This window comes from Thamnophis elegans, chromosome 2, assembly GCF_009769535.1.
Source record: "Thamnophis elegans isolate rThaEle1 chromosome 2, rThaEle1.pri, whole genome shotgun sequence".
Classification (NCBI taxonomy): Eukaryota; Metazoa; Chordata; class Lepidosauria; order Squamata; family Colubridae; genus Thamnophis; species Thamnophis elegans.
The window spans coordinates 13,904,729-13,931,523 of NC_045542.1; the positions used below are offsets into that span (position 1 = coordinate 13,904,729).

General features: G+C 43.9%; 1 protein-coding gene across 1 annotated transcript in view; it reads right to left on the bottom strand.

Annotated features, from left to right (window-relative positions):
* Positions 1-316: 316 nt before the first annotated feature.
* Positions 317-26,795, bottom strand: part of LOC116504512 (LIM homeobox transcription factor 1-alpha-like) — a 94,542-nt gene continuing 68,063 nt past the window's right edge. Inside the window, exons 3-8 of the mRNA XM_032211548.1 lie at positions 10,442-10,674; positions 7,885-8,042; positions 4,948-5,025; positions 3,498-3,633; positions 1,111-1,269; positions 317-471 (exon numbers count right to left, since the gene is read on the bottom strand). Of these exons, the coding sequence (XP_032067439.1) occupies positions 317-471; positions 1,111-1,269; positions 3,498-3,633; positions 4,948-5,025; positions 7,885-8,042; positions 10,442-10,674 (919 nt within the window). The remainder of the gene's footprint in view (positions 472-1,110; positions 1,270-3,497; positions 3,634-4,947; positions 5,026-7,884; positions 8,043-10,441; positions 10,675-26,795) is intronic.

The following is a 26,795-nucleotide window of genomic DNA, read 5'->3' on the forward strand; positions in this document are numbered from 1 at the left end:
TTTGTGCTCAGTGTAATGTATCAACTAGGTGTAATGCCCTGCAGTTTAAACACAAAGAACACGATGCTAGACGTACAGCTACACAATATGAAACTGCCCATCGAGAGGACATTGGGCGAGGGGACGGGAAAGGCAGTGTAGCAAGGTCCTCCCTGGTTGAATTCTCAGTGCCCAGGAATAATGGCGCACAGGCATGACAGCTTCACAGCCCTAACGGGGTCCAAAGAGTTCTGCCCCACGGATTGGTCTTGCCCCTCCACGCCATTCACCCCCTTCTACACCTAGCGCGGCTCCCATCAGGTGGAAGAACTGAGGGTCAGGAGGTGAAGTAGGAGTTTTGCATGGAGTACAGCCTGTCGATAGGGTTGCCCACGCGAGTTTGCAGGAGGTTGGCCTCAGCCGCAGACAGCAGGCAGTCACCCAAATGGCCAATCGTGTCGCTGTCCATGTCATGGAAAACACCTTCCGAATCTAAATTGGAAAAGAAAGGAAGATGAAAGTTCTCAAACTAGAATAAATCAAACCCCCTCTCTGGGAGAGAAACATGACTGGTTAGAAAATATAATCACCCTCCAATTCTTGTAGCTCTTCAATTAATATGGCATCATGGAGACTTCTGATCTGTAATTCTTTGCTCCAACGTAGTGATGGTTAAAGGAAAGGAAAGGAAAGGAACCAGCTCCCCCCTTTCACTAGGAAAGTTGGTAGCTGCTACTATATTTCGCTGTTGATGGAGTTCACTCCATACAGGTGAACTAGTCAGAGCAAAAGATTGCCTTTGATAGTCACAGCCTCTGCCCCTCTTCCTCTCGTTTTCAAGGCCAATGCAAAAGCATCATTTTCAATGTCAGGTAAATGCTCACACACGATCATGTATGACATATGCATTACAATTCACTGCACAATAGATGTTCATAGAGAGCCTCTGAAAGGAGGGGAAAAATAGAAACAGCCAATGGGCTTGAGGGCTGCCTTTCTTTAAACGCAACCACATTTAAAATAATGCTGGCAAGACATAAAAGCACGTTGCAAGTCTATCAGAACAAGGTGATACAGAGGTTGGATATCTGAAAGGGAGAAACTGAAGGGATTTGAGGAAGATGAGCTCACCATATGGATGAAGGTGGTCTCCTGGCAATTGGGGTGGGGTGAGTCCTTGCCGGTACAAGTCTGTGCTGTAGCTGTTTTGATCCAAGGGAAGCAGCTGCTGCTGGGCAATCCTGGAGTAGGGTACCATGAGCCCATCTATTCCATGCACACTGGCACTATCTATTGAGCAATTGCCAAAGCAATAGGAAAGAAGGTGATGCACAACATCACTAGGAGATGTTAACAACAATAATACTTTTTATAGAGAAGAACGAACAACGGTTGAAGCTACTTTCTCCAAGATCAGATGAGACTTACTGGGTAGATGTGCAAGTCTTATCACAGGATTGTTAAGTCTTATCACAGTAAGGAGATGGTGGACTAAAACATTGCTCTTTGCTTTTCAGATAGTTCTTGACCTGCAATCATTCATTTAGTGACCGTTCAGAGTTAACAAAGGCACTGAAAAAAGCTGAAAAAAGGTCTTCGCACTTACAAACAACACAGCATCTTCATAGTCACGTGATCAAAATTCGGACACTTTTGTATTTTCCCACGTAAGATTGAGATTGTCTTGGCAATGTTTCAGTGAGGTCTCACTCGCCATCTTCAGGCTGGATTTTGGGCTTAAAGTGTGATCGGAGCTTTAAGCCCAAAACCCAGCCTGAAGATGGTGAGTGAGATCTTGCCGAAATGTTGCCAAGACAATCTCAATCTTACACGGGGAAAGACCCAAATACAACAAGACCAGCAGATATAGGTATAGAGATAGAGATAGAGATAGAGATAGAGATAGAGACAGACAGACAGACAGACAGACAGCAGTGACGTGCAGTCAGGAGAGGCACAGCCTCACCACTGTCAATCATGAAAAGGAAAAAAATGTAAACAGGAAAAGGCGAGTGCTGACGTTAGGCTAGCTAGCTGCTGCCACACCATGAATGACTGCCTGTTTAAAAAAGCCTCTAAAATAGCGCCCTCTGCTATGAGGCAGGAGAACTGCATGCCTCATCTAGTCTGACTTTTTAGGCGCTCGAAAGAAAGTGACTTTCGTTCGCCCGCCTGTGCTCGCGGCAGAGCTCAGGCGGGCGAAAGAAAGCGCTTTAGTCAGTGGGGTGTCAGGGGAGAGGACTGCCTCACTAGCCATAAACCTCACCACATGTGATAGATAGATAGATAGATAGATAGATAGATAGATAGATGATAGATAGATAGATAGATAGATAGATAGATAGATAGATGATAGATGATAGATAGACAGACCCTTCAAAAAAAGATACATGTAGTCTTCGACTTACAAGAGTTCATTTAGTGACCATTCAAAGTTAAAATGGCACTGAAGAAAATGACTTATGACCATTGCAGCATGGTCATGTGATTTATGACAGTGACAAGCAAAGTCAATGGGGAAGCCAGATTCACTTAAACACCATGTTACTAATTTAACAACTGCAGCGATCCACGTAACAAATACAGCATGAAAAATCATAAAATGGGGCAAAGCTCACTTAACAAATTTCTTACTTAGCAATATAAATTCTGTACTTAATTGTGGTTATCAGGTTGTCAATTCAGATACACCAGATACCTTGATCACAAATAGATATTGGGCAAAGGTTGTATCACAGCCACATGTTTGAGTTAAATAGTTAACGTGGATGTTCTGGTGAGCAGGTTTTATTTTCTCAGAGACTGTGTGAAATTAGGGGTGAGAGCAGTGGCATTTTTCTAAGTAGATTCTGGAAGCTGGGATTTTGTACTGCACATCTGAATACTAAGTGGGGCTGAAGCCCCGTAGAGGCCAAAGGAAGCCTTGCAGGAATACCTGGGCTCTAGAACATCACGTGCTAGATTAATGGGCTGATTGGGACCCTGTCTCTTTGGGATTTCTCCAAATAATGTGATGGAATTTGCAGTTCAAAACCCCTTCTCGCCCGCTTATAAAATGTTTATTTTAGAAGCAGATGTTTTTAGCCTTTCCAAATAGTCCACACAAGAAGCATGACCTGGAGCCATCAGCACTGTCTTTATTGTAAGGTTATACCTTAAACAGAATCTTGCAAAACTGAAAGCGTTTCTCTCCTCCTCTCTTTATACTCTCCAGAAAACTAGAGGAAGGTTCCTTCTGAAATGATTCCCATGTCCCGTCCCGTCCCCCACACCTGTGGATTCAACTGGCTTTTATCAGACCCGTATCTAAAGTGCAGGTCCATCTCCCATCACAAAATACGTTTTAAAATGCAGGGTTTTAAAAATATATATATAATTCATTGAAAAATAATATTTGAAACAGATGAATGCAAAACTCAGGTGGTCCCAGTTTCTGAATGAACACATAAAAAGCCAACGTGGACCAGAAGAAGACCAACCCATCTCTAGGAACTCTGCCATTCTTGAGGTGTCCTTACCTTCACTGTCCTCATTGCTCTGTCTGCTGCTCCGTCCATTTCCCCTCCCTGTCCCTAGACGGGGGTTTCCCAGCTGCTCTTGCTCCTGTTGCTGCTGCTGTTGCTGCTGCTGCTGCCGGCGAGCTATCTTTTTCATCTGCAAAGAGGTGTTTGGATGCATCTGGGTGGGTGTACAACAAAGGGGGGAAGGAAGGACAGAATGTCCTCCACAATTGGAAAAAGGGGGAACTTTGGGAGGCAAAGGGTGACTAATGGGGAGGAAATAGGGGGGGACTTTGACCTGCCCCTACTTTGTAGCTCCATTACCTCCCAGGACATAAAGACTTAGAATCAGAAGATTGGAAAGGGTCTTGGAGAACCTTTAGCCCAGGAAAGGGATCCTCAGATCATCCAGAAGATCCAGGCGAGTGGTGGGTTTCAAATTTTTTTCGAACCTACTCTGTGGGTGTGGCCTCCTTTGTGGGAGTGGCTTGCCAGCCATGTGACCTGGTGGGAGTGGCTTGCCGGCCATGTGTTTTCTTTCTTTCTTTCTTTCTTTCTTTCTTTCTTTCTTTCTCTCTCTCTCTCTCTCTCTCTCTCTCTCTCTCTCTCTCTCTCTCTCTCTTTCCTTTCTTTTGTCTCTCTGTTCCTTTTTCCTTTTTTTCTTTCATCTCTCTCTCACTTTTTCTTTCTTTTCTCTTTTTTCTTTATTTATTTCTTCCTTTCTTTCTCTTTCTCTGTGTGAGTCTGTCTGTCTGTCTGTCTGTCTGTCTGTGTGTCTGTGTCAGTGGTGGGTTTCAAAAAATTTTGGAACCTCTTCTGTATGTGTGGCCTGCTTTCCGGGTCCACTGGTGGAACCTCTTCTAACCGGTTCGGTAGACTTGACGAACCGGTTCTACCGAACTGGTGCGAACTGGCAGGAACCCACCTCTGATCCAGGCTAAGTGTTGCCTAAGTGTTTTCATGATCACTCTTTCAAGGGCTACCTAGTCAGCAAAAGAGTGCCCTTGCTCGCATGCTGCTGGGCCTGTCACAACAATTCAAACCATGGAAACTGGCAAGTGTTTTAATGGTCTGTTATTTTCCTTTTGTGAGATGCCACGAGTGCCTTTGCTGAACAACAGCTACAAATGCTTTCAATATTAGTGGAAGTAAAAAAAAAAATCTTTACAACAGAAAGTAAAATGTCATCCCTTAGTGATTCCTCCCCAGATGAAATTGCTGTTAAACAAATAGACTGTATGGTTGCTACAACCATAAATTCTCATTCTGTACTTGGTTAAACCAGCTCCCCCCCCCCCCCCACAACTCTCGTCAACAGTCATGTTTGTTTTGGAATGTGTGCTGTTGAAGAATGTCTAGGTTTAGGAAATGAGTTAGCTCAAAGTTAGGGTAAGCAGAAGTTTGTCGCCCCTTGTTTAGCCGGAGATAAAGTGTCATTCAAATGCAAAACTCAGCAATGATCACTCACCTTGGCTCTTTGGTTCTGGAACCAGACCTGCACTACACGGACAGTCAAACCAGTTTCAGCCGCTAATGTCTCCCTCACCTGCCCATCATGGAAAACAGAAAAGGAGTTGTTAAAAAGCTAAATTCATGTCACAATAAAGAAGCCCCCCCCCCCCCGCACAAAGGGTGACTTTGGGTGGGTTGTGCCCTGTGATCCCTCACTTACAGCGTGATGCAGGGCTCAATTCACTCTCCTCCTTTGCTTAACATCTACACAGACACTTGAATGAGGTCATCCATTGTTTTAGGGTCATGACAGCCAATTATACGTTTCAACCTTGCACTGACCAAGTGATGCTGTTGAAAGTCCTGAGCCAATGCCTGGAAGCTATGCAGACTTGGATGGAGAAGTACAGGCGTGGGCTCAGTCCCAACAAGACTAAGTTGCTTCGTTTGACCCCTCTGGCTCCAGGGATTCCCCCATCTTCAGTCTTTAATGGGGTCATGAGTCACCATGCGAGACTGGTGCATACCCTAACACCTGTCTCAAACTGCTGGTGACAGCTGTAGCCAAGAGGTCCTTTAAATAGGTTCCCCTTGTGTGCCAGTTGCACCCATTCCCAGATTGGGATGGTCTTCAGAAGCCACTCATATAAACACATTACAGCAATCCAATTCAGAGGTGACAAATTATAAGGTTCTTTCATTGAGATGCCTTGGAAGACCAACAAGATCTTATAGTTGACTCCGAAGGCAGCTGTATGGATGTGCACATGTTCTTGCTGCTTTTTAAGCACCCCTGGTTGCCAATTGGCATCTGAGTACAATTCAAGGTGCGTGATTATCACTTCTAAAGCCCTGCATGGCATACAGTCTGGTTACTTGAAGGACCCTCAGCTTCTCTATGTTTTTATCTATACAGCCAGATCAGCAAGAGTTGGTATACTCCATATCTTGTTGATTAAGCTGTGTCATCTTATAGGGTTTAGGAAGTGGCCTTCTTGGTGAGGGCGCCTAATCTTTGAAATGATATCACCAGAGAGTCATACTGCTTCTTTTCCATTTCTTTTTGCAAATTGCTTGGGACTTGGTTGTTACCCCAGGCCTTGCCCTAGAATGGGGGTCAAGCCCCTTTTTGTGACCATTAGCTGCTTGACTTTGGAGGATTTGGGATTCCTAGTCATCCATAAATTTTGATCTCTTGTAATTCTTTTATCTGTCAGCTGCCCAATCAGGTGGCCTCAACATTGAAAGATAAATAAGATAAATAAGATCAGAAATCTACCAAATATATGGGCACGGCAGGGTTCCTTCCAAGGGAAGCAAGACCCAGAACCTAGGTGATATTTAAGACAGGAGCAGGCAAGGATTGTTGGTTTTTTTGCACCCAGCAGCTAAAATACTAGCAATCTGAATGTGATAAAGGAGACATTGGACTATCCCATAACATTACTAGAGATGGAGGAAATAAAACTCATCATCCCTTTTTGGCAGTTGGTCATTGCCTTAAGAAAAATAGATGCCTAAGATAAGTGGAGGAAAGGAAAACAGAAGGTAGTGCCTGATTGGGGTATGCAGGGGAGTTATAGGAAGATGGATGAAGTGGTAGATTGCTTGCATTCTAGAAAAAGAAAGTAAAGGGTAAAGGTTGAACTGGCCACTCTCTTAAAATAGGCAGGAACGGAAAGAATTTAGGAAGGGAGCAATAAGTCGACAAGTTGTTTTAAAAGAAGAGGGAAAGAAATTGAAAGGAGGTAGCCAGTATATAGCAACAGCAGTAGCACTTAGATTTATATACTGCTTTACAGTTCTTTACCGCCCTCTCTAAGCAGTTTACAGAGTCAGCCTATTGCCCCCAATAATCTGGCTCCTCATTTTACCCACCTCGGAAGGATGGAAGGCTGAGTCAACCTTGAGCCAGTCAGAATCAAACTGCTGGCAGCCGGCAGTCAGCAGAAGTAGCCTGCAGTACTGCTTTCTATCTAACCACTGCACCACACCAGCTTTTAAAACAGAAAATATACCCAGTGGTGAATCTGAGGAGGCATTCTTGATGTCCTCTTTGAGAAGAAACATGTTATGGTGGAAAAATCTTTTTTTCTCTTGAGAACCACTTTCCCTTGGGTGTAACTCTTAGGGATTGAATAGCGGGAGGGTGGGGTTGATTGAAGAGTAGGTGAGATTAGAGACTAGGACGATCATATCCGGGCCAGGAGACCACTGAATGGCAACAATATATTAATATTGTCTGCCTCTTTTTATTAACATTTGGTGGTCGTCTGCACTTTGTGACTAAAGCCTAAAATATGAGAGAATTACTTTCCTTGCCATCCTGTTCTCTCTTTCTCCCAAGCAATAGGCTCAGTGGTGGGTTTCAAAAATTTTTGGAACCTATTCTGTGGGTGTGGCTTCCTTTGTGGGAGTGGCTTGCCGGCCATGTGACCTGGTGGGAGTGGCTTGCCAGCCATGTGTTTTCTTTCTTTCTTTCTTTCTCTCTCTCTCTCTTTCCTTCCTTTTGTCTCTCTGTCCCTTTTTTCTTTTTTATCTCTCTCACTCTTTTTCTTTTTTATTTATTTCTTCCTTTTTTTCTCTTTCTCTCCCTCTCTGTGTCAGTCAGTCAGTCAGTCAGTCAGTCAGTCTGTCTGTCTGTCTGTGTGTGTGTGTAGCAGTGGTGGGTTTCAAAAACTTTTGGAACCTCTTCTGTAGGTGTGGCCTGCTTTCCAGGTCCACTGGTGGAACCTCTTCTAACCAGTTCGTTAGATTTGACGAACCGGTTCTACCGAATAGGTGCGAACTGGTAGGAACCCACCTCTGAATAGGCTACAGAAAAGGTTCTGCTTGCTATGGTTAAAAATTGTGGCTTCAAAATTAGAGTGCTTATATTATGTTAGGACCACAGGCCACCCATCCCTCCACTGTGTTGGGGTAGCATCGCTTTCAAGAAAGAAAGAAACTCAACCTTCCGGCAGGGCTTTGAGGAGACTTCAAAGGAGGCCTTGAACGCCCGTCGCTGCTGCGTGGTGAGGATGGTGCGTGGGCGTTTGGAGCGCTTGTGATCCTTGCCTTCCTCTCCTCCTTTGCCGTGTGGGTGGCTCCCATCCTCATCTTCACTCTTCACTATGAAAGAAAACATGCATTATGAAGGATCCCCTGGCTTATTTCCCTAGAAACATAAGCCACCCATAATACACTTTTACGGTATTCACCAAACAACTTGCCTTTTCTGAAGGGATGTTACCAAACAACACTTCTCGAAGCAGAATCTGCTAGATACAATATGCAATAGACCAGTGATGGCGAATCTTTTCGGCAACGAGTGCCGAAAAGGGAGAGGATGCACAAATTTGTCAGGGATGCAAATCAGAAGAGGAGCTGCACAGGGGACATGCGTGTGCCAGGAAAAGAATTTCTGGTTTCTGGCATACGCACTTCCAGTTTCAGGTGCACATGCACGCATGATGTTCAGCTGGCTGGCATGCATGCGCACACCAGAAAATGGAACCCCAGTTCTTGGGTTTCTGGCATTGCCGCACACATGAAGGCCAGTTGTTCGGCACCTGTGCATGTGCACCAGAAACCCAGGAGAGGAACGGGTAATGCCGCATGTGCCGGACGACATGGCTCTGTGTGCCACTTCAGGCATGCGTGCCATAGGTTCACCATCACGGCAATAGACTCTAACCCCAACCCTGGCATCTTCTTACGTTAAAAAATGTAAAAAGATGCCACTCATCCTTTTAATGAAAAGACAAATGAAAAAAGACAGGAGCTTCATTAGCCGCACATCTGTGCATCCCAGCATCAGGACCTGGCATGGTTTGGCATGTGTTAAAGCCAGGCACCCCAAAAGAAGCTGGGTCAATTTTGGGATCTGTTGTTGCTGCTGCTTTCCCTCCTCCTTCCTGTCCTTGCTGCTATAAACATGTGAACAAGTGACAAAAGTCATGCCAGTGGAATGCACCTTTAACTTACTTTGCTTTAATACTTACATAAATTAGACCTAAAGAGAAGATGGGCCTATTCCAGAAACAGATACCAGAAACAGGGAAAATGACTTGGCCAAACACTCCAAACCCCACTTCCCCCACCTCATTGTTAAAGGAATAAAGACAAAGGAAAGGAACTGAATATTCTTCACATGCATTCCGCTTCTCTTGCAACTTTTTCCACATGAGAATGGAAGAACAGAAACTCCTCTTACATTGGAATGAAGATTTATATGTTTGCTATTCATGTGTGTATGCCTAAATGGTTTTTAACATACATGCTTCATGTTGATCAAATCCCAGTTAGTTGCTAAGATGCACAGTTTATAATTAGATGGGGTTCTAGCAACCTAGATTCCGTATGTGCTCCTTCCCACCCACTCCCACCCCCAGACCATTATAGCCATTTTCCCTTCTCTTCTCTAATTGGGGATTTGGATTGCAAGGAAGCAGAGCCGGTTCACTGATTCTAGGCATTTCCCCTAACCAAAAATGAGAAATGGGCTTGGGTCAATAATGGGTCCCCTGAAAAGATGTAGGTTTTAGCAGGTGCCCAACCACAACAACTCTGATGCTTGGCCCAGATCCAGATGTTCTAAGGCATGATGGTCCTTAGATAGTTTGGCTCTTAATATCCCCAGAATGTAGATGATGACAGTTATATCCAGGGCAACTGGAGAAAGATCTATGGGGAAAGGAGGTACAGATCTGTCCTTCTCATAACTGTGTAGCAATTTTGACATGTGCAGCCTTTTTCACTGTTACAGCTTTCAGCGTATCCTACTACTCTCTTTCCATCCCTGGAGGGTATAGGACAGTGTTGGCGAACCAATGGCATGCGTGCCACAGGCGGCACACAGAACACTGTGGACATGCGTGCTGTTGCCAGCTGCTCTTCCAGTTTCTGGCATGCACATGCATGCTGGCCAGTGGTCTTCGCACATGCATGAGCGCCGGGAACCCGAAGACCAGTTGGCTGGTGCACATGCATGCTCCGGAAACTGAGAAAGCAGATGGCCGGCATGTGCACTGGCCAGCTAGTTTTGGGGTTTTCGGAGCTCCGGCACACGCATGTATGCGCGCGTATTCCAGTTTGGGCACTTGGAGCTGAAAAAGTTCGCCATCACTGGTATAGGAGTTCTATCCAGCTGTATTTTAATCTGCTCTTTTGGCGTTAACTAGGGAGATAGAATTCAAAGAAAGAAGGTGGAATTCTTCAGTCTGGGCATTACACTAGGAATTTGGATACAGGGAATGTTACCATTTTGCCTCTTTGGAAGCAAAACTCATGACATCCATGGGGACTTTCTCCTGCAACACTGTGTATTTAGGATTGTGCAAGTTTCTTGATTGGAAATAAGAAACCAGCTAACAGGATTGGATATTCATTTGTCCACATAGGGTTGTGTTTCAGTGGCCTCAGATGCCTGGGAGTTGGTTATGGGACACAGGGTGATGAAAAGGACCCCTCCGCACATGTTGAGGGTCATTCTTTTAACTCTGCTGAGCACAGAACCACTCCTCTCTCACCTGACTCAGTGGGTGCAGGGCTGATGGCGCTTAGCATTTCTCTCTCCTTCTCATAGTCGCTGCGGCAAAGCAGCTGCCCTTCCTTCAGCACAAACTCATCTCCGCGCTGCAACCGCCGCTCACACTCACAGCAGGAGAAGCAGTGGACGTGGTAGACGTTCTCCAGCACCCGCATGATGAATTCAGAAGGAGCCACAGCTTTGAGGCAGCCACTGCATTTGGTCTGGAACAGCCTGACCAAAAGGAGGGGGGGGGGCGGAGAGAATTGGGACAAAGCAATTAAGATGATAAGGCACGAAGCCGATGAAGTGACCTACAAGTTGCTACAGTACATCGCGTTCCCCTCTGCAGACTTTTAGATTTCTAGTTTGCATGCTTATTATACTGTATTGATACATCAGCTGCATTAAAGTTAAAGCTCATCTCTCCCCCCCAATTTACACATGCTTTCCTATCTGATTGCCACTGGGCCCTACTACACAAACATACCACCTATGGCCCCTTAGGAAACACATGGCCTCCCACTGGATGGCAAAATATTGAAATATTATGTCACAACCTCAGCGCAATTGCATGTTCTGCTTGAATGTGGGACTGAGAGGCGATTCTCTTGTGCACCGCAATTCAGTTCAATTCATTCCACCGTTAAGCTCAGGCAGTTCATTCTACTACTCAGCTATATTAATTCGGCAAAACTTCTACAACCTCAATTAGTTTAAAACACCCAGATTGTACTATAACATAAAGAGCACAAGGATCATTGTTAGTAGATATGTTAAATATTGAGGCAGCTTATGCCTAAGAAAGGAGATGTAATATCTCAGCCTGAAGTCAACTTAGAAGTGAGAACAATTTTAAGAAACCATCCCTCAATGTACTATAATTCCTTCGGTTTTAAAAATTGAACACATGTCCAGCTAGGTGGCAGCATCTAGTCTACTATAGCAATTACCTCCTACCCTATCATCCTGAAAGGTTCCTGGAACATTTTCTTGCAATCACTTGTAGTTGAGGTTTACTGTAAAATTATTTTAAATTTGTTCCCTTCTTTTGCAGCCAGAAAAGAATGACACCTGAAAATGTAACTTTGAACTAGAAAAAGCAATAACAGCAACCACAAATGATGCTGAAACTTGCCGTTTGAATAATCAAGGCGTAGTTTTACTAAACTAAAATGGGTTTAAACCATTACGGCCATTAGTTGAAGAAACACTGCATTATTATTCAGTAGCTTTGGATCAGATGGGATGTGGATTTTTTTAAAAAAAGTAAAATCAAAGCAATGTTGAATAGAAAGAAGTATGCCATGCCTCGTTGAAAAAAAATTAAAATAAAACAGAGACAACTCATAATTGATAAAAGGTGCCTTTCCAAAGTATTTTCCCGATTGTGTTTTATTTATTCTTCCTGTAATTTAAATACTTTACTCCCCCCCCCAATCGGAGAATTCCTGAAGAATCTGCCTGCTTCTCTAACTCCAAACGGGTTTGTAAACCGATTCTGTCCATAACTCCACCTGTCAGTTTGAGAGGCATTCCTTCCCTGACATAAATAACAAACAGCACTGTCCTGGATCCATGACCCTAAAATTTTCTTTTAATGTCTTCGCCTCCTGGCATAGCGAGGCATTTGAATAGAGAAATCAATAACTCCAGCCAAGACGTTTGCAGCAGATGGTTCTGATGAAGTAATTTGGGAGCTAAACAAACGCGAGTGGGGCGGCTCAGCGAGCTGACAGCTTCTCTTTAGCCACTTGACAAGAGAAAGTAATAAAATGAGGATTAATTAGCCTGTTGTTTAAACACACAGGATCCTCCCAGCCAGCGGGGAAACTCATAAACCGGGATTGAGAACAAGACGTGGGTTAATCCTCCTAGCAAACTCTTGCTGAGCGCGGAATGGGGAGGATTTACCAGGGCGGGCTCATCCCTGCCTAATGCTCTCCGCTTGGATTTACACTCCTGCTTGAATAGGCTGGGGCTGTTCCGACGGCCAGAGAGAGAGAGAGAGAGAGAGAGAAAGAGACGAGACAAGATGCCTGCTCGTTTTCTTTCTTGGATTTATTGCGGCTGAGAAAGGAGGAGGCATATAGGTGTGAGGCGGGCAGACAGGCAAACAAACAGCCAGAGCAAATTAAAAGCACTTTTGGAAAGAGAGTGTCGGCCAGGGTGATCGGGGTTCAAATTCCCACACACCCAGCAAACTCGCCAGAGATGGTCACAGACCATCTCCTCTCCATCTCTGCTGAGTTATTCTGAGAATGAAGTGGAGAAAGGAGAGAAAAACCACACACAGTGTTAGGTAATGTTAAAAGAAATGTCCTTCTGGGTTCAGCTCCAAGTGGGGAAGAAGACATTGGAGACATGGAGGCTGCTTGGAAAGATGGTTTATTGTTGGACAGGGCCACATGGCTTGAGCCCTGAACAGAAAAGGTGATCACATGCTTCAATGTTGGTGGAGAAGAAGAGAAGGGCTGAGGGAGGGGCTTGCTAGGCTTTTTATAACCTGTTTAGTCCCACCTCTCTGTTTCCTGTTCCTGTGTAAGAAATGTATTCTGATTGGTTGTCAGACTCCCATGGGGCCATGCAGGGGGCTACTCTCTAGGCTGTGATGAGTTCTCAGATGCCTTGTGGTCAGTTGAGTATATTATCATGCCTTTCTGTAGCTCCTGGTGAAGTCTTTATTATGTAAAGTGGGCTAGCCTGGCTAGTCTTAATGGGCCTATTGACAAAGTGGGGGTAGGCAGGAAGCTACAGGCAACTATTCTGTCTTTTAAAACATGCTTCTTTTCACATCCAGAGAAACATTCTGCCTTTTCAATATTTCCTAGGATATTTCATTTTTTCTGGGAGAGGGCTGGATGATAACTTCACAGTAAGCTCCCCGTTGGGAGAACGAGCGCGTTCAGAGAAACGTTGTGAGAGTTGTGTTGGAGAACACACAAACCAGCATACAGAGACACTGCAGTTTAAATAGGCTTTTACTAAAATAGAGGTATCAGAGTCCATCAAACAGTCCAAGTCATACACGGATAAGACAGTCAGTCATCAATGTCTTTCAGTTAAGGGATAATCCAAATAACATAGTCCAGTATCATATAATCAGTTCAGTACTCAAAGTTTGCTAGCAGTTGTCAAACTTACAATAGCTCTCCTCACTTTCTAACAGCCAGCTTTCAAAACACTCAGATCAGATCAGCCCAGCATCCAACAAACAGAGAGCTAACAGTCATTCTGGCTCCCTCTTATGGCCGATTGAGGAAAAACAGCAGCCAATCACATTTTACAGCATGATTTAAAGAAACAGGTACAACATTGTTACATGATTTATATATTGCCAACCCAACCGTTAGATTATATTCCTAACACACCCTTCCCTGAATACCTGGTGGGGGGGGGAACAGAATAGAAATATAATAAGATGCATGTGAAAGAGGAGACAAAATAAACTTTTGGTGGAAAAGAGAAAGTGGGTGCATTTTGAAACTGGGATTTTGATCTCCATATGTCATTTCAAAATCTGACTTCAGAATCCAGTACTTTTCCCAGGGGGAAATGCTGCAGTAACATTTAATTTAAAAAAAAAAACCTGCTCCTACTCTGTTATTATTTTATTTTACTATTATTTTGTTTTGTATGTTTTACATAACATTTTAATATGCTTTTATCAATATCTAATTGTTTGAATTTAATTATAAACTGCTTTATGATTTTTTCCCCAACAAGTATGTACAGATGTTTTAACCACAAATACTCAAGGTAAACCGCTCCAAACTTGATTGCAGAAAATACGACTTCGGCAACAGAGTGGTTAATGCCTGGAATGCTCTATCTGACACCATTGTTACATGCTCTAACCCTCACAGCTTCAACCTTAAATTGTCTACTGTGGACCTCACCCCATTCCTAAGAGGTCCGTAAAGGGGGCGTGCATAAGCACACCAGCGTGCCTACTGTCCCTGTCTTACTATCCCCATTTATTTGTATTCATTTCTTTTGTCCATGTTCATAGTCATATCTTCTATCTTGTACATGTTTGACAAACAACCAAACAAATAAATAAAGCTGGGTATAAAGTGGACAGTGTGCTCTTAGAACTAAGTCAAATTTGTTCCTCAGAATGTCACTCCTATTGCATGTCGCTTGTCAGAAACTGGCAAATATTAGTTTGCAAGTAGTCAGAGGTGGCAGATAAATGCTACCGGCTATTGTATGTTGGCCCAGGGGAATTCCTAGAGGTAACATGTATGTACAGTTTCAGAATACAAAAGTTGATTCAGAGCATGAATGTGATTTAAGAACATGCCAACGAATGTAACATCCATGTCCACACATAACTCTAAATCATCCTTTCCTCTTTGCAATTGCAATTCTGCAGAACTGTAGCCAGTACAAATTACCAGAACTTTATAAAAGAGTTTGGAGGACAATGTTGAGAATTATGTAGATATATCTTTCAGCTCTGAAAGGTGGGCAGCTATATAAATGATGTAGAAAAGAAACACCAACATGTGAGCATTCCTTTGTAGTGAACTTTGGATGCAGCAGCGATGACAAATTTTGTTCAAAAATAAAATTATCCAGACAATAATCTCAAAGTTTTAGTGGCAGAGAAGTTCTTTGAAGTTAGTACCAACTTCCAGGCTCAATGTCAGTGATTTATTTCTGTGTCTAAGCTAATCTCTTGTTTTTCCATCCATATCTCCTGGGCATCTGCCAACTGCCTTCTCCATCAAGTTTGCTAGCAAAGATGAAAACATTAAACTGGTGGGTGGAACACGTGGCCCTTCAGATGTGGATGAACCAGAAATAACAGTAGCGTCAGCCAATATGAAAAGAACGCTGGGAAATGTAGTTCAGCAACATTTGGAGTATCATGGATACACCCATTTTTCAACAGAACATAACTGAATGATGGGAAAAATATAAGCCCTTAGAGATACTATTGATGAAATTCCACTTTGTCATGATTCAGATAAAGTAATCTCGACTCCCAATAGCTCAGAAACTCTTACAGGACAGACACAAAACAAAAACAATTCACTATCGCTTATCTTTCAACCAAAACACAAGCCAGAACCACACAATTTTCTCTTTTCTCCTCAGCAATAACCAGTCATTTAAATACAGTATATTTTACATTGGTAGCAGTGGTGGGTTGCAGGAGGTACGCTCCGGTACGGGTGTACCGGTGCCTAACGGGAGCACCGGATACTGTTCCAGTACGGTGCTCCAGCTCCACCCACCGCCCTCATTCCTTACCTGTATTTGAAGGAAACGGGCCATCTGCGCACGCATGCGCAGCGTACGGCGCCTGAACGATGCTCCGCCGAGCAGCTGGAGTGTCGCAGGAGATAAGGGTGCATACGTGTGCTGTGTGCGTGCTGCTCATGTGTGTGTGTGTGAGTGCGTGTGCGTGCGTGCTGTGCAGATTTATGAGGTGGCCGCCAGGGTTCCACCACAAAACCGCGTTCGACTAAAGCGCGCTCGACGAAACCGCATAGCTGACGTCACCACAGGGCGACAACAGCACGGAGACAGAAGCACGCTGTAAACGCTAAACCTAAAATTAACCCCTAAACCTAATCCCCCTAAACCTAATCCTAAACCTAACTCTAAACCTAACCCTTAACCTAACCCTAAACCTAACCCTAACCCTAAACCTAATCCTTAACCTAACCCTAAACCTAATCCTAACCCTTAATCTAACCCTAACCTAACCCTAACCCTTAAGCTAACCCTAACCCTTAACCTAACCCTAAAGCTAACCCTAAAGCTAACCCTAAAGCTAACCCTTACCTTAACTTGAATCGGCTTGCTTTCAAAATGCTATTTAAAGCGCCCTTCTTTCTCCGCGCTCGCTGTTGTCGCTTTGTTGATGACATCAGCGACGCGGTTTAATCGGGTGCGCTTTAGTCGAGCACGGTTTTGTCGTGCCACGGGCCGCCAGGCCCCATTGCACTGTACCAGTTGCAACGGGATCCAGAACCCCCCACTGTTTGGTAGGCAAAGTTAACCTCAATATATCTGTTTGTGCAGCCTACCACTTTTGGCTTCTGAATGAATTGGCATTCATATCTTCAACAATTGTCTTCAAAGAGTTAATTGCTCCACATGGAAACCATTTTTTTTTTAAAAAAATGAGATTTTTAAAACATATTTTCGATACTCACTTTGTACTCAAGCTGCACCTGGTTTAGCCTTTTTAAACTGAAACCAAAAATATGTAAGACACTAGGCTCACTTTTGTTGGTGAATGTAACAGAGACAGTTTTTAGAAGTTCATTGTAATGTGCCTTTTGAGGAATACATGGGAAATCATTATTAGCGTCTTTTCCTGCGTTAAATGTTCATGATATGCAGAGAAAAATAGTATGTTATGAAACATGCTATTCCAAGAAATCAAGAATATACAACACATTGTTTCCTGTAGGATATTGGTTTTCTTATCCATGGAGACCTGTTTGGTCAATCTTTTTTTTTTTTTTAATGAAGCTCACATGCATAATTAGCTATTTCTTCCAATTAGGTAAATTGAGAAAATGCTTCAGGTCTGAAGAACATTGACCATAGCAGACTGTAAGCAAGGAGTGAATATTTTTGGAACATAAATATTTGGTACAGGAAGGAACTAGTTGGAACAGAATATTTTTTCTGCTCTGCTTCTTTAAAAATTTTTTCAAGGAATAGTAGGTGAAAATTAGTATTTCATAAGTCCCTATGCATTATTTGAAAAGGTAGAGATCATTCTCCACCTTTTCTCATCACATTCATGGACTACATCTGTTTTCTACTATTCTCAGTTGATATCTTTATAGATCTGTTGAACTTGAAATTAGCAGAAGTTGCAACTGACATCCATATTGACTGAAGAATTTTGGGAACTCTAGTCTAGCATGCATGGAGGAGGTTGGAGGTTACCTGAGATGCTTAACTTGAACCTAAATATACTCTTCAAATCAGAAAGTTTAATATTATGGTATCAAAGCTACAAAGTATCTGACTATCTCTTAAACTGGGCTTGCTTCCTGTATTTAAGCATATTTAAGGCTACCAGATCTGGACATAAAGGTAAAGGTTCTCCTCGCACATGTGTGCTAATCGTTCACGACTCTAGGGGGCGCTGCTCATCTCCGTTTCAAAGCCGAAGAGCCAGCGCTTTCCGAAGATGTCTCCATGGTCATGTGGCCCGTATGACTAAACTCCAAAGGCGCACAGAACGCTATTAGCTTCCCACCAAAGGTGGTTCCTATTTTTCTATTTGCATTTTTACATGCTTTCAAACTGCTAGGTTGGCAGAAGGTGGGACAAGTAACAGGAGATCACTCCGTTACATGGCGGTAGGGATTCAAATTGCCGAATTGGAAACCTTTCGATCAACAAGCTCAGCGTCTTAGCTACTGAGCCACCACATCTTTACAGACCTGGACATAGACACTGCAGGCTACTTCAGCTGACTGCAGTTCTGCAGTTCGGCTGTTCAAATCTCACCGGCTCAGGGTTGACTCAGCCTTCCATCCTTCCGAGGTGGGTAAAATGAGGACCCGGATTGTTGTTGGGGGCAATATGGTGACTCTAAACCGCTTAGAGAGAGCTGAAAGCTCTATGAAGCGGTATATAAGTCTAACTGCTATTGCTATTGCTATTGCTATATAGTCCATACAACTGTTTCTCTGGAGTTCAGCAACCCAAATCTGGTTGCCTCAGCATAAGGGGCAGGGAGGACAATTTGATTTTTTTTTTATTTTACTTTATTTGTATGCTGCCCTTTTCCCTGAGGGGACTCAGGGCGGCTCACAATTCAGGGGGAGGGAAGGACAAACAAGTTACAAACATGAAGACAATACATCGTTAAAAAAAGCGCAACAGTCATACTATTCGAGTGGGGTCGAAGTCTTTAGCCCCAGGCCTGTCGGGACAGCCAGGTTTTAAGGGCTACGTGGAAGGTCTGGAGGGTGGTGAGGGTACGAATCTCCACGGGGAGTTCGTTCCAGAGGGTCGGAGCAGCCACCGAGAAGGCTCTCCTCCGGGTAGTTGCCAGCCGACATTGGCTGGCTGATGGAATTCGGAGGAGGCCTAATCTATGGGATCTTATTGGCCTAGTGGAGGTAATTGGCAGCAGGCGGTCTCTCAAGTACCCAGGTCCAATACCATGAAGGGCTTTATAAGTGACGACTAGCGCCTTGAAGCGTATCCGAAGACCAATAGGCAGCCAGTGCAGCTCGCGGAGGATAGGTGTTACGTGGGTGAAACGAGGTGCACCCACGATCGCTCACGCGGCCGCATTCTGGACCAGCTGACAAATGGCAATGTGACTTCAGGAATGAAGCCAAAGGAAGAATATGCCAATGGTTACTCAGATGTAAATATTGTTCGTACTTATTGAGTTTAATTTCTATAGTTGCCCCTCTCCCATACGTGGCTCTCAGTGACTCACAAGTCAAAATACCAATACACAAAACATGTATAAATAAAATAAACTTATGTAAAAAAAAAATTAAAAGAGCTAAAACAAATTCAGCCGAAACATAAGACTGATTAAAATACAGCTATGACCACCAGCTTGGAGTAGTAGTGGTTGAGGCACAAGGCTAGAAATCAGAAGACCGTGAGTTCTAGTCCAGCTTTAAGAACAAAGCCAGGTGAGTGATTTTGGGTCAATCATTCATTCTCAGCCGTAGGAAGGAGGCAAGGGCAAATCAGTTTTCTAATCTTGGCAAGAAAATTGTAAGGGCTTGGCAGTTGTCAGGAGGCAACAATAACTCAACATCTCTCTCTATCCTCCCCCCTCTCTCTGAGAGAGAGAAAGAGAGAGAGAGAGAGAGAGAGAGAGAGAGAGAGAGAGAGAGAGAGAGAGAAATAATTTTTTCTGCTACATATGCCTATGCCATCTGAACTGCAAAATCCAAGTGAACACTAGATGGCGGTAGTAAGATATATAAAACTCTTTACTGCCACTTTGTAATCCATATTTTTGCAGGCATAATTTCATGGCACAAAAATCTCTCCCTCAGCTATTGACTATGGAAATGTTCCCAACATAGAAGAAATCATATGGTACACGATTGTCTCAGCTTTCTTTTTTTGGGGATTTTTTTTAAAGTAATCTTTATTAGTTATACATTTTTTAAAGAGTAAAACATACAAATACAAATACAATTTTAAACATACAACACCCCCCCCCCCCGCGGTGACAGTCATTCACAGCCCAACTTTTTTCTTTCCTTCCTCATTGTTAGGTCTCTAAGCCACATCTTCTCATTACAAAGTTCAGGGATCTATTACAATACCCATGTTCACTTTTAACTTTCCCCATTTTAAGTCCCTGCTGTTCTCCTTGTCACCCACATATACCATAAGTTCCAGCTAAGGTAATGTTCCGTTTCTCCTTTGTCCCTCAGCCAACCCGTCTCAGCTTTCTTGTACATCGTCCAGAGTCTTCAGTGAGATACATGGCTATATACATGAGGTAAAATAACTAATTAATTAAATATTATGCCTAAATGAATATGTAGATTTATTTATTTATTTTACAAATCTGTCTCCATTTCAGAAAACTGCCACCAGAGAAGTAGCAAACTGTAAGAACAGCTTTAATAGGAACTCGGAAGGAAAAGAGAGGCAGGAAAGGAAAGGATTAACCACAATGCCACTCTACTACTACTACTCTGGCTGCTTCAAAATCAGTGCAATATCTTCTTGACTGTGTACAGTAAGTTGAGGTAGTCCTTAACTTGCCCCCATTCACTTAGTGACTGTTTGAAGTTAAAACAGCACTGAAAAAGTGACTTATGACCGAGCCTTTTATAGCATCCCTATGACCATATGATTAATTATAATAGATCAATTATGTAGAATGTAAAGGATGTACGTTTGTGTTTTTATTTTTATAATAAAGATGGCATTTCATTTCGTTGTACCATGTGCAATGACAATAAAGTGAACTATAAATCATAAAACCTGGGTGCTTGGCAACCGGCAGGCATTTACTGTGGTTGCAGCACTCCAGGGTCATGGAATAACTATTTTTAACCTTCTCAGCCAGCTTCCAAAAGCAAAGTGAATAGGGCAGGGGTGTCAAACTCAAGGCCCCGGGGCCTGGATCTGTCCCACATGGTACTTAGATCTGGCCCCAGGCCTGCCCTGGAAACAGTGAAGGACCGGCCCACAGTATTTCTGCCAGTGAAAGCGGAGCTAGGGAGGGTCCCTAGGGAGTGGCTGGCATACAAATGTCAATAAACTTCCAAACTTCTGTGTGTGGCCCTCCTGACTTCTGTTTTCATTGGTAGAGGGTTTCAGGAGGCCGTGGTATCTGAAAATGGAGTTCAGGAGCCCCTTTTCACTGGCAGAGGCACCCCCGACACGAGTGACGTCAAGCTGGCCATGCCCACCCTAATCCCACAGATTAGGCCTCCTCCGAATTCCATCCGCCGGCCAGTGTTGACTGGCGACTACCCGGAGAAGAGCCTTCTCTGTGGCTGCTCCGACCCTCTGGAACGAACTCCCCGTGGAGCTTCGAACCCTCACCACCCTCCAGGCCTTCCGCAAAGCCCTTAAAACCTGGCTGTTCCGACAGGCCTGGGGCTAAAGAACCGTTGCCCCCGTCTCGAATGGTATGACTATCGTGTGTTTTAAATTATGCATTGTTTTGTGTCGTTTTTAATTTTGTCTGTATCACCCCTTCCCTGGTTTGAGTTGTGAGCCGCCCCGAGTCCCCTTCGGGGGAAAAGGGCGGCATATAAATAAAATAAACATTCAAACATTCAAACATTCAATGTCTCCCCCCCCCGCCATCTGCCTGAGGTCAGACACAACCCTGATGTGGTCCTCAATGAAATCTAGTTTGACACCCCCTGCAATAAGGGAAGCTAGATTTGCTTAATGACTGTCTGATTCACTAAACAGCTGCAGTGCTTCTCTTAACAACTATGGAAAAAAAGGTTGTACAATGGAGCACAACTTCCTCAACAGCCACCTTGCTTAGCAACAGAAATTTGGGGTTCCACTATGGACATAAGTTAAGAACCAGCCGTATATGTTTTGGGAAGCTTTACAAAATCGATGGTTACAGAGAGAATTCAAAGTTAGTTTGCCACCCATTCCTCTGTCTATTTTCTGGGCATTCAGCCCACACAAGCAAACACCCAGCCAGCATACTGGCATAAGATAGAAACAGGAGAGATTGAGAGAGCCGAGGCGGCGCAGTGGTTAAATGCAGCACTGCAGGCTGCTTCAGCTGACTGCAGTTCTGCAGTTCGGCTGTTCAAATCTCACCGGCTCAGGGTTGACTCAGCCTTCCATCCTTCCGAGGTGGGTAAAATGAGGACCCGGATTGTTGTTGGGGGCAATATGCTGACTTTGTAAACCGCTTAGAGAGGGCTGAAAGCCCTATGAAGCGGTATATAAGTCTAACTGCTATTGCTATTGCTATTTAAAGGCCTCCTTGCTTTGCAGAACTTTGAAGCGATCCATTTGGGCTTTGGGCATGGCCTGCATCTCTTCGGTCCAACCACAGGCTGCCGTCCTATTGGTCTGCCAAGGAGAGTAGTTTTATTTCAACCACCCAATCAGGAAGCCTACCATACCTGGGCTGCAAAGAGCCAGGGGATCCCACAGCAGACAGAAAGAGAAAATGCGACTGCTTTGTTGCCACCTGCTTGAGAGGCCAGCTATTATTGTCTCCTTACCCTTGCCAGATTCTTTCTACTCTGTGAAAATCAGAACCGCTATCTTCTGGATGGGGAACGGATGGAAGGCCTGGGCAGTTCACTTCCTCGAATACTGAATGAAGCTTTGGGAGTTTGGGGGTGGGCACTTATGCGTATCTTCCTTCCGGAAGAACCATCTTTGGGGAAGTTATTTAATAAAAGAGAATGTTTGTAGTTCAGGGTTGAAATGAGGGGGCTCTTGGTCAGGGGTGGGTTCCAGGGGTGGGTTTCAACCGGTTCGCGGCGGTCCCTGCAAACCGGTTGGTTGGCGAACCCGGAAGTAAGTAATTTCCGGGAACGGCGAAGGGCCCACCCACCCGCCTGCGCTCCTTACCGGTCTTTGAAGGCTTCTGCGCTTCCACGCAGGCACATGGCACATACAGCGCCTGCGCGATTCTCTATGAGCAGCTGGATGGCACATACAGCATCTGCGCGAGTCTCCGCGAGCAGCTGGAGCATTGCGCAGGCGCTAAGACGCATGCGTGAACTGCACGCGTGAACGAGGACGCCGCCGGCCCCGTTCCAACCAAACCAGTTGGAACGGGATTAGCAACCCACCCCTGGAGGGTTCCCACCCGCTGAGCAACCGGTTCACTTCATGCGCGATTTGCACATGCTCTCTTGCTTCGCTCTCACGCGCACGTGCAGTTTAGCAAAAATTGAACTTCCGCAGTCCAATCAAGGAAAGGAGCAAGTGAAACAGCTGAGGGGTGGCAATTCAATCTGCTACCGCTGATCAGCTGGGCTTCAGAAGCAGAAATAAAGGTCAGTATAACCCGGGGGCAGCGGGTGGGGTGGGCCCACTTTCACAGAAACAGAGAACTGGTTCACTCTCGCCTTGCAGTCAATAGCAATAGCAATAGCAGTTAGACTTATATACCGCTTTATAGGGCTTTCAGCCCTCTCTAAGCGGTTTACAAAGTCAGCATATTGCCCCCACAGTCTGGGTCCTCATTTTACCCACCTCGGAAGGATGGAAGGCTGAGTTAACCTTGAGCCGGTGAGATTAGAACCACTGAACTGCAGATAACAGTCAGCTGTAGTGGCCTTCAGTACTGCACCCTAACCACTGCACCACCTCGGATTCTAACGGTCGTCCAAACCGGTAGACCCCCCCCCCCTGTTCTTGGTGCTCCCTGAGCTTGGTTGTTTTCTTGCATATGTTTCATTACCCAAATTAGGTAATATCATGAGTGCTATTGATGATGTTACCTATATGACACTGATGATGTTTTGGTAATGAAATGTCTGCAAGAAGACAACCCAGCTCAGAGAGTACCAGGGAAGTTACCTCACTTCACAGTTGAAGTTTGCCCAGAAATCAGCCCGTCCATGACTTCTTCTTCCCCTTGTACGAATGAGGTACTATAGTTATCTTTGGGGGACTAAAAAACCTCAGCATTCGCTAGAAATCTCCCCTGAATTTACATCTTATGGAATTGATGGCAGTGACAGGGTGACCTGCCTCTATCCATAACTCAATAATGCTTTCCCCCTTAAGCCTCGAAAACAAATCCGCTCCTCTTTGCACTAATTGAAGAAAACAGTCAGCGAGTGTCTCATAAACACAGTGTCAGCTCGCATTACGCAAAATTAAAATTCTCAGCTCCAGGAATTCCTAAAGAGGCTGCTTTTTTAATATCGTCCGAATCCGTTTAAGCCTGGGTAATATTGTTTAGGTTGCTATGGGAACTGGCGGCTGCTCTGTTAGCCACCAGTGGATTGAAAACTGGTATATTATTGGGGCCAGATTGACAGACACGATAACTTAGGGAGTCTGTGTATTACCTGTGAGATGGAACAACTGCCATTTTAGGCTATCCAGAGCTAAGGCTTTGTGGGCTGTTAAAACATTGCTTTTCTATGATTATTGGAAGTGGCGTTACAACCTGGGATTCACACAGGTTTCTACTGGATTATCCAGCAAGGGTTGTTCTATGTGCCCCAAATCCTCTGATTTAGTCCCAGGTCAATCCCATTGAAGAATTTGTAATCGCATGATTCATGGTTTTATTTTTGTGACGGCTGCTTATATTATTGCTTGCTGCTGGATTTGGACAAAGGGTGTTAACAGTTCCTGAAGAACTTCAACACAGTTTTTTTCCACAGGAGGAGAAGAAGGATTTGATTTCTAAGTTGATATGACATTTAGAACAGTGAAGTGAAATAGTGCAATTTCACCATCGGAAGAAAGAGAGAAATAAGGAGAGAAAGGAAGGAAGGAAGGAAGGAAGGAAGGAAGGTGCTATAAAGGATAAACCCATGGGAAATTCAGTCATATCAATTAAAGCACATAATACACTTTGAACCAATCATCATAACTCAGTTTTACTTTCCTTAAAAGATTTTTCTAGGATAAAATTAAATGGGAAACTACTATGTATTAGGGCTGTAGAAGCCTTGGATTTAAAAGAAAAAGGGAGCTTCAGAATGGAAACAGATCCTTCCAGATCTTTCCAGATATGTTTGGCAGCTCTTTAAAGCAACTGTATCATTTCACTGCCAGTATCCAGAGAACAAAAGCAGGATACAGTCAACTCTCCAAGTTGAGTTTGACTTCTGGTGACTTCCTGGCTAGATCCATATAATTTTCTTGGCAATGTAATTTGCTGGTACTTCTCCAAGATACTTTTCAACTTCCCAGCCCAACCGGGGATAGATAATAGTTATGAGAGGAAAATTACAGTTAGCCATGATGACACTAGGAAATTATGAGAGGTTATTGCTGTTGTTGTTGTTATTATTATTTAACTGATTTCTTTCACCACTCAAGTTGTAGACAGTGGCACTAGGTAACTTTACATAGGCTAAAAACATAACAACAAGAGAACCAATAACAAAATACACAGATCCTACCACAATGCAGCATAACCAAAACCAACATATTCCAATTCTAAAACCACTCTACGCTCTAAACATTTATATGGAATCTTTTATGAGAAGTCAATTGACTGCTCTGTTTGAAATGCTTCCCAGCATTTATATGGTTTTTATCCTGTATGGATCCCTTTCTATAAAGTAATCTCCCTACCCACTCTGAAACTCTTTCCACATTCCATACATTTATACTATTTTTCTCCTTGTTGGAGCCTTTTTATAAGAGGTAATGAAAATACATTGTTAATCTGCTTCCATGCTGATCTGAAATGACCAAATTTATAAACAGAATATTTCCAGTGAAAAGCACAAGCGCCTTTACAACTTAATTTGCACTTTCCTTGTCCACAGCTTGGTGCAAAAATGAAAAGACATGACAAACACAGGGCATCACTGGCACTGATGACACTGTTGTGTATAAGAAACTAAACAAAGTTGCTGTCATGGAAGACAATTGGAATTCACTAGATTTTATCTTGAGCTTAAGTTTCATGCTAATGAATATAGATTCTCAACTATTGCTTTGTGGAAAGATCTGACACTTTTGCCAATATTAAGTATTTTCATATATTTCTCACATTAGCATAATCCATTTTCCCCATAGATAAATTGACCATGGTTTTACTCAATGAGCTTTCTAAATTGGCAAGAAATTAACCACAGGAGCTGGATTTGCAGAACAATCTAGGCTAAAATATACAGTAGTTTAGTTGGTTTCTAATACTTTAGTTTAACTACCTATAATACCTTTTATCATGAGAATAAGAAGTCACATTCAATTGAAAATTCAGATTATAAGATACGGGATGTTGAATAAGAAGGGGGCTTTTGGGGAGCTTAATCATCATGGTATATGAAGCTGGTCAATTGCAGCTTATTGAATAACTTTTTGAGCTACTATGTCCATTTTGAGACATAGCAGAAGCAGCCGTTTCCTTATCTGTGCTGGAATACAATTCACCTTCCAAGTGTGGAATGAAGGAGAGGAAGAATCCTGGGCTCTGGATGTGAATAGGCCTGTGATGATCTGGACAACAGTATTATTTTAAATATCCAGTTTATGATTCACTCTACATGGGGTATGCCTTTCCTTTAAATCAGAGGTCTCCAGTAATTACTCTCCAGAACCGGGAGGCTCTCACAACAGTCACTCGTGCCCTTGTGACCTCTAGGCTGGAGTACTGCAATGTGCTCTACATGGGGCTGCCCTTGAAGAGTATTCGGCGGCTTCAGCTGGTCCAGAATGCAGCCGCGCGAGCGATCATGGGTGCACCTCGTTTCACCCACGTAACACCTATCCTCCGCGAGCTGCACTGGCTGCCTGCTGATCTCCGGGTGTGCTTCAAGGTGCTAGTTGTCATCTACAAAGCCCTTCATGGTATTGGATCTGGGTACTTGAGAGACCGCCTACTGCCAATTACCTCCACTAGGCCAATAAGATCCCATAGATTAGGTCTCCTCCGAATCCCATCAGCCGGCCAATGTCGACTGGCAACTACCCGGAGGAGAGCCTTCTCGGTGGCTGCTCCGACCCTTTGGAACGAACTCCCCGTGGAGATTCGTACCCTCACCACCCTCCAGACCTTCCGCACAGCCCTTAAAACCTGGCTGTCCCGACAGGCCTGGGGCTAAAGACTTCAACCCCACTCGAATAGTATGACTGTTGTGCTTTTTAACGATGTATTGTCTTCATGTTTGTAACTTGTTTGTCCTTCCCTCCCCTTGAATTGTGAGCTGCCCTGAGTCCCCTCAGGGAAAAGGGCGGCATAC